General features: G+C 36.8%; 1 protein-coding gene across 6 annotated transcripts in view; it reads right to left on the minus strand.

Annotated features, from left to right (window-relative positions):
• The window catches only part of MAP2K4 (mitogen-activated protein kinase kinase 4), a 58,313-nt gene extending 46,214 nt beyond the window's left edge, over positions 1–12,099 (minus strand). For 2 of the 6 annotated variants that reach the window (XM_087709827.1, XM_087709825.1), the window contains exons 1-2: positions 11,693–11,967; positions 3,689–3,721 (exon numbers count right to left, since the gene is read on the minus strand). In XM_087709827.1, the coding sequence (XP_087565953.1) occupies positions 3,689–3,721; positions 11,693–11,774 (115 nt within the window). In that variant the 5' untranslated portion in view covers positions 11,775–11,967. Of the gene's footprint in view, positions 1–3,688; positions 3,722–11,692; positions 11,968–12,003 lie in introns of those variants that run through there. The other 4 variants (XM_087709828.1, XM_087709826.1, XM_087709830.1 and 1 more) reach the window with 3 other exon arrangements.
• Between the last annotated feature and the right edge of the window lie 436 nt (positions 12,100–12,535).

Raw genomic sequence — 12,535 nt, forward strand, 5'->3', positions numbered from 1 at the left:
TTTTTAATTACTACTGTACATTTTATTACATTGGTCCTTAGAAATCCTCTGAACAAATGTATGATGTAACTGGGAACACTCAGCAGGTGCAAATAATACTATCTTTACAGACGAACCAATAAATAACACATGAAATAGTAGGAAGAACAATAACATATGGGAGCCATGGGGCAGAATAAAAGGAAGATAACATGAATCTTGCAGAACTTATATTGAATTAATGGAGAAATCCAGATATATTACATTTCTGAAGAAACCTCTACCAAGATTTTTTCAGATTGACTGAATAAAGGAAGAAGTGAGAAAACTAGCCTTCATTAGTATAGTTAAATGTTTGCTTTACTGCTCTTCATTTATGTCTTTCCCTTGCCTTATGCTCATATGACATAACAGAAGTACAGAATATGATTTATTTGTTATATATCCCTAAATAAAACTTTTCCTTACAATCCGTCACTTTTTGTAATAAGGAAAAAATTTGGGCCAGATAGCATACAGAAATTGTAACAAAATTCAAAAAGATTGGGTTTAATAATATGCATATGTGTGGGGGTTAATAGTGTGTGTGTGTGTGTGTGCGTGTGTACAGAAACATAATCTCCATCAAAAAATAATCTGAGAAAAGAAGAGACATCCTTTCCATGCTTAAACTGGATTTTTTATAAAACTAGGAGATGAAAAATTGTGGTTTAATAAGCAAACTGATCAGAATTAGGATGCTACTTTGAAGTTTTTTTTTTCTAGTGCACCAGGAAATGTTCTCCAACTATATACATATTTTAAATAAATATACCTTTATCTTTAATCTTTTTTTGTTTTTAGTTAATATTTTACAATGTACTATATATTGTTTTTATATACTATATGCCACCCAGTCATGTTTTCTGACACAGCTATATGTATTTGTTAAATAAATAAATTTGAGGAAATGGTTGTATATGATGTCCCCTTCTCAAGTGAAATATTAATAAAATTTCATAGGCTTTTATCTTTTGCGTTTTTGTGGTTAACCTTGAATGTGAAATTTTGATCTCTTTTCAGCTTCCACAAAAAAATCACAAAGGCTACTGTATTTAAATGGAATAATGTTCTATTTAACTGGTTTAAATCAATTTCTAAAGGTCTTTGGAAATGGTACATTTATTCCATACACTATAGAATATATTGTATAAACAGAATAAAATGCACAAAAAAACTGAAAAAAGCTGTAAAAAACCCACAAAACAATATTTCATGGCCAGACAGAATTGATGAGCTTTCTTAACTATGCAAGCTCTTGCTATGTAAATTATATCCCCAAATATAATTTAATAATTCAAATTATTTAGTCCTCATGCCTTCCTTCTGGTGAACAATAATACCAATGCTAATGTCATTTTCAATGTCTTGCTCCTAAGAACAGGACATCCATAAGACTCAGATTGACAACTGGGGGGGGGGACCTATGGTGGTATACAAATATTATGTCAATAGAACATAATAACTAGAAAATAAAGAGAAAGATTGCAACTGAAAGTCTTATTTTATACTAACATCTTATTGGAAGGTGCCACAACTTAATGCTAAAATTCAAAGTTTCTAGCATAGATAATAATCAGAAATAGGGAAAGGCAGAGGAACTCATATCAGGGGCAAAGAGGAAATTTGCCTTTAATCATTTGTTTCTGCTTTTAACTCAACCAGGAACCTACAGCTGCTACTTATACCAAGAGGGAAACCTTTCTCAAAAGAAATTGTGGCCAAGTCCTTTTGTCCATTTCTCTTGCTCTAAACAAAGACTGTAGCATAAGCAACAGGTCAAAAATTGTCCATCCCATGGACCCAAATCTTGATCTTGGACCATGCAGTTCCTATTTACTTTAAAGAACTATTCAGACAATTACCAGCTACATCAATTATGCTTTCCATATGACTTGTCTAAGAACTCAGGTTTGTAACCCATGTAGACATCACAGTCTGCAAGAAGGACAAGAGGAAAACAGTATTCCATAGAACAATGGTTGTCTTGTTGGAACAGAAAACAACATAAGACACCCCCCCCCCAAAAAAAACACTATGTAAATTTTCTTAACAGTTTACTTCAGCTTTCTACTTTCTTCTGCAGCAACATCTTTTCCATATCCTGCATCTCAAACTAATTAATCAAAGGAAACACAGTATGATCGTGAGTAATGATCTAACTTATTGGTTTAAAGATGCTTTATTAGTCTTTGTACTTCTTGCCTATAATGAAAGATCCTCTTCAGAAATCTCAGAGATAAAATTCTGTCACAAATTACTGAACATCCACAATTATTGCAGAAGCATTTACCACTTCTAATTTAAATAGGCATTTATTAACTTTAAAAAAACGTATAGATTAAATGCAGGATGAATATGTTTAAGTAAGTTTACCCAACAGAGAAAAAATTGCGTTCTTCAACAGAGTTCCCACTACATCATGGCAGGCAATTATAAAGATATAATGTACATAGCAATTAAAAATGAAAGCCATGAGAGGATGAAAAAATGAAAAAAAATGGTGCAGAGCTTCCATTAATCATCCAAATGCAATCTGACAAGGACTGATTAAAATATCTAAGCTTTGTAGACATTTTAGACTCGTGGCATACACTCTTGTTGTGTTTCCACATCATTCTGAGGTAGATAAAAATTATACAAATGATATTTTTTCTCATCTTCACACACTTTTTAAATATTGGGATGTTATATTCATATTCAAGTATAGGACAGATTGAGCATGGTAGATGCTTTCATTGTTGGCTACATACATATATATATATATATATATATATATATATATATATATATATATATATATATATATATATATATATATATATATATATATATATATATATATATATATATATATATATATATATATATATATATATAGCAAATGTTCATACTGGAAATCTTGTTCTCTACATTCTCTAAATCCTAGTCTCTCAAATATGGGCTCTTGGAATGTAACAACTTCTGTCAAGTGGAAAGTTTTTATAAACAGAAGAAATTGTCCCCTACAAATGATGGGTGATATGAAAAGGGAAGTTTGAATGTGCTTAAGATGTTTAAGGTAAAACCTTAACTAAGAAAAGAGAGTTCTGACTTAAAAGTCTAGCATATATTCTTTAGATGCTTAAAATTCAAGGTCCGTTCCCAACATTTCCAATCAAAGAATTTCATGTAGCAGCAGTTGGAAATTGTATTTTATGATATGCTGGTGAGTTGCTGGTCAATATTAAACTGATAATCTAACCAAATATGTTAATCCATGTATAGCTTGATATCTAAAGGGGGAGCCCTAATTTGCTGAATATCAAATCCCTACTGAAATAATCAGTTTAGTGCTGAAGTAGTTTCCTTAAATACTTAAATCTAAAAATCATATCAAAATAAGTATGTTTATATAATACAGAATTCAAATACATTTTAAATTTGCAGAAGACAAAAATCTTACATATATTTTAAGCTATTTACTGTGGGAACAATTATCCTTATCCAAGATAAATAACAAATTAAAGATTTACAAATAGAGTCTCATTTTGGAAAATGAAAAATGGAAGCACTGTCATTGTATTAATGCATGGCCCGTTAGTTAGATCAACAGTGGACACATTCCCAATACCAAGAATGATTTAAAAATAAATTAAAATAGCAGAATACTATAAAACATGTAGCTTACTTTGTGCTTTTTCACAGAAGTTTATCTGAAAGCCTAAAGCAAAAAAGATAAGTTCTAGTTCATTCACTGGAAATTACAGATGTTCATAACCTTTAAAATCACATTTAATGTTTATTAAAAAAAATTAAGATACCAAATAAAAGGTTTAACATAGGTAAAATAATATCTGAATTGCAAAGAACAAATTCCATTAATTTTCTTATTGGTATCAATTGCAATCTCCTTAGAATACTCCTGCAACCTATACTGAGAATAAAATTTTCAGAATGGCAATGGAATTTGAAGTTCCAGAGAATCTGGAGTCCCTTAGCTTAGGAAAAGCTTATCTATTAAAAACCTGTTGAACTATTCTGTCCAAAACATTTGTAAAGGATGACATGAACATCCAGATCAGATCAACTGATAAGAGGTTGCATATTAGTTGTTAATTTAAAAACAGAAAGTTAAAAACAGCTAGTGAGGTTTCCATATGATGACTTCTGTGGCAACATTCTGAAATTTACAAATAAGTTTTTTTCCAGGTTACCTTAGGTTTCATTGTGATGCATGGGTGAGAAACTTTTTGAAATAATGATTGCACTCAGACTGAAAGGCACAATAATCACAGAGTGCTCTGAGTATGGAAACCAGATTATGTGCTGGTAGATGCTAAGGTTTCCAATTTAAAAGGCAAGGGAAAAAAAGATAATCTGCATAGTAGCAGATGCCACATCCTTCTATATACAAAGGAAGTGGAAATGCCCTCTTTTTCCCTATTATTAACACAAGCAAATCAGGAGGAGTAAATTTGGGGCTATGTGATTATAAGTGGCAAATAAATGCAGCAGCTTATTGCCAGACAGCACAGAAAACAAATTGTGGGTGACAATAGAAGTCACCAAGGACAGCAGCTAGAAACAAGCTATGGGTATTAGCAGCAAATTGGGGAGAAAGACTTCTCAAAATTGTGGACAGAAACAGACATGAAGTTAGAAGATAGATTGAATAGAGAACATGTATCAATAAATGTTAGTAGCAATTGAAAACTGCTACCAATATGCAACTCACAGATTATTCCCCATGACTTTAAAACAGAGGTAGGGAATTATGACCCTTTTAATCACTTGTGGACTTCAGAGTTGGCTGGCATGGCTCAGGAATTCAGGGAGTTGAAGTCCACAAGTCATAAAAGGGCCATCGTTCCCCACCCCTGCTTTAAAGGATAGGGATTGCCATTTCTACATAAAAAGGTAGAATTTCCTGCCATTCAATAGTTGTGTAATTCATATAACCAGAATTATATTTTGCATAAATTCCAATTCTGTTTCTTCAACCTTTATGAAATTAGGCAGATATTGATTTTTACCTTGTTTGGTTATTTTCCCAAACTGCTTTATGTTATTTTTGCTGGTTTGAAGGATTAGCTTTCCTTGAGTTACCAAAATTTCTTTTAAGCATCCTCTGCATGTTTTTAAGGCTACCTTTGGAGGTATTTTAAGCTTCAGGTTTATGAATGCTCCACCCAGGACCAATCTCTTGGTTGTCAAAGAACTAAGACTACTGCATTCGGAAAACACATAATATCTCTTAAAATAATGCTTTATTTATTTCTTAGATTTCTATGTCTTTGGTAGCTCAAAGCATAAGACATGGCACAAGGTAATAGCCCTTATTTTGCCATTTTAGGATTGAGAATTAAAATTGTAATAACTTGGCAACCTATAGAATTCCAAGATATTTTAATGACAAATTCAACTCTAATTCTTAGTATACTACAATATCCAGAGGCAAGCGGTTACTTGAGGACATTTTTACAGTGCTGTAGATACAGATATGAGAATTTATAGTACTCTTCTTTGATAACTCTTGTGACCATCATTTAATAAAATATGTTTGAAAACGTGTTAGCTTTGAAACAGCACCAAATGACCCTACAAAATTCAGAAGCAAAACGTTAATATAATAATCAAAGGTACTGTAAAAAGCCTTTAATCATGAAACTCTATTTAGCTATGGGCTATACTATCTTTATTATTAAATATAATTTCAGGTCACACTTAATGAACTATTGGTATAAGGAATAAATATAATCAAACATTACAGACAGCTTCTAGTTCAGTAACAGCTCAAGAGTTGTAGCATCATAAATGGTGTTGGTTGCTTCAAATTGTATTCAAGTTATTTTATTTACTGTTACTGGAATCTGACAAATTGAAGATTTGAACTAGCCTTTCTATCATATAATCACAGTGAAGGGTTCAATCTGAAGGGAAATTTGTACCATATTATATAAATTCATGTCAGCCAATAGGAGTAAGAAAGTACACCACCTGATAGTTGACAATGTGCATTCCTGTGTACGCACAATCTGAAAATTCTATGTAAACTCATAGGTGCAGTTAAATGTTCTGTTCATGTTATTACATGAATTATAATTAATAGTGACAGAAAACCTTTGCTCTCAAAAGTTTCAGACACTGGTTCACAATAGATCTCCATAATTAGTCTTCTAAAAACCTGGATGCAAATACGATTGCAAAAAGGAAACAAGGGATATAGAAGCACGAGCAAATCAAAAGGAAAGAATCATTTCTCAGCTATGACTACCAGTTAGAAAAATATCAAACTAATCATATTTAATTTTTTAAAAAATTGAAACATGAAAATTTATACTCTCTGAAGTTCAACCAAGCTAAGGGAGACATAAAGAGTACCAATGATGAAACTCAAATAATATGCTAACAGAGCACCAGGGCAGAGAGACAGGGAGAAGCAAAAATATAGCTGTGAGTAAAGAACACAAATACAATTACAATAGTGTCATTATATAGTACTTTAAACTCTATAATTACTATAAGCTTAATAGATCCAGGGGACATGCCAGGAACATAGTGATCGTTGATCTTAGCAAAGCTTTTGACAAAGTCTCTCATTATAACTTTATTCATAAAATATTAAAAAAAAACATGAACCAGATGATACAACTGTTAGATGGATTCATAATTGGCTGCATACCCATTGCTAGAAAAGGCTAATAAATAGTTCCCTAGCTAGTGGGAGAGTAGCATCAAATGGAAAGGCAGAGCTCCATTCTGAACCCAATATTATTCACCATGTTTATTAATCACCTAGATTAATGGCTATGGGAATGATTATAAAATACAGTCTTGGAGAGTAGGCTAAAACAAACAAGAACTTCAACAGGGAGAAATATAAAGTCTTGGATCTGGGGAGAAAATATTAAATGGGGGAGATCTGGTTTGCCAATAGTTCACATCAAAAGGATTTTTGTTTTAGTAGGTCACAGGCTGAATAAGAGCAAACAATGAGCTACAGCTGCTAAAAAGCTAAATGTTATTTTGGGATGTATTAACAGAAGCACAGATTCAGGATCACAGTGAGTTACTGTCGCGCTCTACTTATGTAACACCAAAGGTGCTTTCACAATTGAGCCAGCCATCTCATTCAAGCACTTTGGTTCTGAGAGGCCAATAGCAGCTAGAAAATTAGGTCCCTTTGCTGCTGCCTCACACCCCTTTATAACAGCCAGTGTTGCCCTTTCCACCAGGGGAGGGCTATGGGGAAAATCCTTACCACATCCTCAAACTCTTTGCATGTCCCATTTTTCACAAAAAAAACGGGGCATGCAGAGGAGTTGCAAGAGTGCTCCCAGGGGCTGGGGAGGGCAAAAACATTCTTTTAAAAAAAATTACTTCTTCAAAATCTTGGTGCATCTTACACTCCGGTGTGTCTTATAGTCCAAAAAATACGGTACTTCCTTCCCATATCTATTGGAACCAGTCACAGAAAATAAGTCACACTACAGCACCAACATGGCCCTAAAAATCCTCCTTCACCTCCAACTACCAAACTCCATAGCCAATCTAGAGAGGTTCTAGGATGAGTGGTATCAACAGTCGTTAAGAAGCAGGATGCTTGTATCACCTCAACTGGTTCTGTCAAAATTCATTGGCAAGCATAACCAATTTTGTCCCTATATCATGTCCCAGCCTGAAACTCAATACAAATAGGTCTAGATAATCCACTTCCTCCAGAGTCCTCAGCAACCTTATTCAATGGAGACGGGACAAAAACAATAATACTGTTATACAATACAATAATAAATGTAGGATCCAGCAATGGCTTCTTGAATAGGGAGCACATCACCATCTTTTAGTATGGAAGACACTCATTACACAGCTCTATTCTTTTCCTTTGTGAGCAATTAATCATCCCTGGTTCATTCTAAAAACTACCTAAACCTATCTAGGGTGTGCATGTGTTGTTCCCCACTTAAATACAGGGAGGGAAAAGAAATATATCAAATCTTCTCCAAAGGAGGCAGCAACCAAGACAAGTCTATACTTGTTACAGTAGAATCATGCATTTAATAAGCAGCATGATTTTTGACCTTGAACCACAATTTATGACTTGCATCCAAGGATCTGTACGCGTTATTAAGCATTCAGGCTTCCTTACTCACTTGAGTTATTAATACACACCTTGTATCCAACTGTATGTCACCTACCATTGAAATAAGTGGGAGAAGCACTTTTGAACATTTGTGAGCTGGTATAGTTGTTGAAGCACCAAAAATCTCACAAACATTCAGAGACTAAAAAGAAAACTGATCTCTTAATATTTGGTCATAACTAGAATGATGGTATGAAGCTTACGTAGACAATGAAACTATTTGATTTCTATATTAAGAACTATCTAAATTTTCTTTTTCTACTCAAGCTTCTATTATAATGCATATAAATTATGCATATTTAACAATTTAAATTTAAAACAATTTAAACAATTTAAAAACTGGGAATCACTGTATCAATAAATTTTAGAAGGTATATAACTTTCAGTGAGAATAAGGCAGGTTTCTGGAAGAAATAATACATGGAAAGTCTTGTTGCATGAAGTTGGATTTTTCCCAATTATTTTTAAATAGTGATTTAGTGAAGTTTAATTTTCATTCATCACAGCTAATTATACTGTACTGTGTGATGAGCACCATCTTGTTTTGAGTATTAAATGTCTTGGGAGATTCAGTTCTAGTCCCACCTTAGACGCAAAGCCAGCTGGGTGACCTTGTGCTAGTAGTCTCTCTCATCCCTAGGAAGGAGCAATCGCAAACCATTCCTGAAAAATCTTGCCAAGAAAACTGCAGGGACCTATCCAGACAGTCTCCAATAAACAAAAATGATTGAATGGAAGAAGAAGGGGAAAAAAGACAGCAATATACAAGTATTTAGAACTTAATCCAGCACCTCCCTCCCCAATCAGGAGCAGCCAGCTAGGACAGTCTGTCTTTGGATAATTTATTTGAAGTAAATACAAGACTAAGAGCTTCCAATTTGATTACAATGTCTTTCAGACAAATATAGAAATTGTTAAAGTACAGAATGCCTCACAATAAACTATTAGTTGCAATAAGCAGATTTTGAAAACAACTTTAAATAAGATGTTTTCCCAATTTAATATATTATAAATCAAAAAGTCCTATCAATTCAACACATTGTTTCTAATATCCAGGGGCAGTAATATTCTATACTATGAAACAAAACATGGAAGTAACTAAAACATAAATGCTACAAAGTAATTGTTTTCTATAACATCCACATGCTGAGAAATTGGTTCAATTCAAATACTGGATTCTCAAAGTCCTTTTTCTGCTATAAAAAAACCAGAATATTCCTACAGTTATTTTCATGTCAGTGTATGAGACTACCAGAAATAAGAATAACATTTTATAAGCAAGTGAATACTATTCTGCTGTTTAAACTTACACTAAGATTCTAAATAAAAGATACTGGACATGTAATAAAAAGCTCTTGCATGGCAAGAAATTCCCTCAATTTGCTTGTTGATATACCCCTTCTAGAAATTAGACTAAATCAAACTTTGGCTACATATGGTAACCAGATACCCTTCTATACTTAACCTTCTATAGGTTAATCAGAGGTGGCAACCTGTGGCACTCCAGATGTTACTAAATTACAACTAGTATTTCTAGGAAGCACAGTCAATGTATTTATACTACGATAAGGTTTGTGAGACAAAACTGCCATATAATTTAATCATGAGTAAGACTAAACTAACCAGAACAAAATGTAATTAATGTACTGTATTAGTGCCTTATTCCATCTAGTGCAGCTTCTAAGATAAACTAATGTGTTCCAAACTAGATTTTACAGTAATACAGATAGTTGCTGAAATACTATATTACATATTTCTCCTTCAAATAGGTTTTGAACACCATCTTGACCTTACTTTGATTATTCTTATATTTCAGCATACAGTAGTACTATTGCTTCAAACACAAAATTTGTATATTAAGCAGAACATAATATATTATCTGATAGTTTCAAAAACATTTTAGTGCATTTTTAATGCAAGGAAAAGTCAATCAGAGTTTTCTAGCATCTAATGAACACTTTATGTAATTAATTTAGTCAACCACTGGCTTGAACAATTTAACATAATCAATATCCCAATAGTAGCTACTCTTCTAGGCTCATAGTCCTAGCATTAGAGAGCCCCTGAAATAGAAATACTATTAAAACAAAGATCTTAATATGCTTTACAAAACATAGCACTCTTTTCATAGAAGTGGTTCCAAAGCCAGAGTTGCATTATTAAAAACTACCTGCCCAACATCTGCTAGTGATCAATTGGCTTTGAGGAATATGCATATTTTGCACTCTCAGTATGGTAATACTAAACTAAACTCATATTTATTATCATATTGTCGTGACATTCCAAATACTGAATTGATCAGAAATAGACCATTAAGGAACTAAAGATAAGAGTTATACAGTAGTGAAAATATGCTTCTACCTTTATACTGTATTTCAGAATGGTTTTCCTAATACAGATATCATAGTGACTCTAAATCATAGTAAATAGAGTGTATTTCTGGATTTAACCAGAAATTCACGATGGCAACCTGAAGCTCCATATACACAGATCCTGAAAAAGGGAGCTCTCAACGTTCTACACATTATTGCAATCAATAATAATCGTCCTCTTTCCTTTCCTATAAAGAGGAATGCTCAGAATCGATTTCTTTTGCCTTTTACATTCCACTTACCGTACCTATCTTCGAATTTCTTAAGGCAACGCCTCACTCCTTTATTCATTTCGCCCTCTTAAAGCTACATCACCGCTTCCTCCTCCATGACTCCACACAAACACGCCTTACTACCTAGAGAGCATTATACCGCACACCTCACCGAAGACCTGCTGTAACCCTCTCCCTCCCCACAACACTTCACACCCACACACAGCAATAAGCCCCCACCACGGCCTCTCGGTTTGTTCAGTCGTTGCATTCACACAGTCTCGTCTTCTGCACCAGATTCGGGGATTTAGCGTCCCCGAATTTACCTCGCGGGGCGAGTTTAAAAAAAAACCCACTTCCCACGTTCCCGAAAATTTACACATCGGTTTGTTTCAGAGGTCCGATTTTGCTAGTGATCGCCTGCTTTCGACTCCAAACGTGGTTTTTTTTTTGCACGCATATTTATATATACACGCTCCCCCTCCACTCCCCTCCTCCAATACTGTACACACGTACTATATAGTTCGTTCATTCCCTCGTTCTCGGGGCCCATAAACTCTTCTCGCCTTGAACCTCTTTAACGCTCTGCCCAGCACCACCACCACCACCACCCCCGTTTCGCCTCCCTGCATGCACACTACACCCCCCCCCAAATGTACACTCCGTAAAGCTTGGGAAGGGGAGTCTTCCCGGATTCGCCAGGGAAGAACTCAAGCCTCCACCTCCTCCTGCCCGGGACGCGCTTCTAGGCCTATCATCCTCCAGAGAGGCCTGGTCTTCCTTTACCCAGCTCTGGCGCTCCCTCCTGTCCCTACCGGCAGGCGAGCGAGCGAGCGAGCAGGCGAACGAGTCCAAGGCGAAGGCCGGCGGGGGTGGTGGTGGTGGTGGTGGTGGAAGCGCGGCCTATACAGAGCCTCTGGATTGTCGCTCGGGGCCCCGGGGGCCGCTCCCGCGGCGCGCTCCCTTACCCTGCATGCTGCTGACTGTCGTCTGCGCCGCCTGCGACCCGGGGCCGGAGCCAGAGCCGGGACCAGGGCTGGGAGCCGCCATTGTGCAGCGCGCCAGCCGCGGAGGGAGGGAGAGAGAGGGACGGCGGGGAGGGAAGGAGGCTGCAATGCAGCAGAAGCAGCGCAGCGGACCGACCCCCTCCCCGTCCCGCGCGCCCGCCCGCCCCCGGCTCCTCGCGCGCGCCCGACTCGGCCCCAGGCAGCTGGCCTGGGACACCCAGAGTCCCCGACTCGGGACGACACAGGCGCCAGCCTCCCAGGCCCCGACCGACCCAAACCGTCGTTGCTCCTCTCCTCTCCGCGCTGTTGGGGCTCCCGTCTGTGTTGTTTTTTTTTTCCCTCCGTCGCTCCCTCCCACCTCCGCGGCACAAGTATAACCCCTCCCAGGCAGCGGGCGGAACGGATGATGCCTCTGAGTCCTTCGCCCAAACAGAAGGAGCCGGAGGAAGGACGGAGGAAAGGGAAGGAGCCGCAGGGTGCGCAAGTTCTCAGCCTTAGCCGGGCATGCCGCGCTCCCCTTCAAATGGGAGCGCCTTAGATATTACCCTGGGGGGGGGGGGAGATTGCGCAAAGCGAAAGGGCTGCTTGCAGAAAGAGGCTTTGCCGACCTCAAAACGTGAAGTGCTCTGCTTCGAACCGGCCTCTTAAACCAGCAGCGGGTTGCCTTTAAAGGCACAAGCCTCTCCGCCTCGCATCGCCTTTTAGGTTGCAACGCTTGGGTGTACAAAACGTTTTAAGCGTGGTTTAAGCGGGATGGCGTGAGGAGGAAGGAAGACCATTCCTTGACAGAATATGTAACTAGAT

This window comes from Thamnophis sirtalis, unplaced genomic scaffold (assembly GCF_051295495.1).
Source record: "Thamnophis sirtalis isolate CommonGarterSnake01/CBP01778 unplaced genomic scaffold, rThaSir2_p1.2 scaffold_3, whole genome shotgun sequence".
Taxonomy (NCBI): domain Eukaryota; kingdom Metazoa; phylum Chordata; class Lepidosauria; order Squamata; family Natricidae; genus Thamnophis; species Thamnophis sirtalis.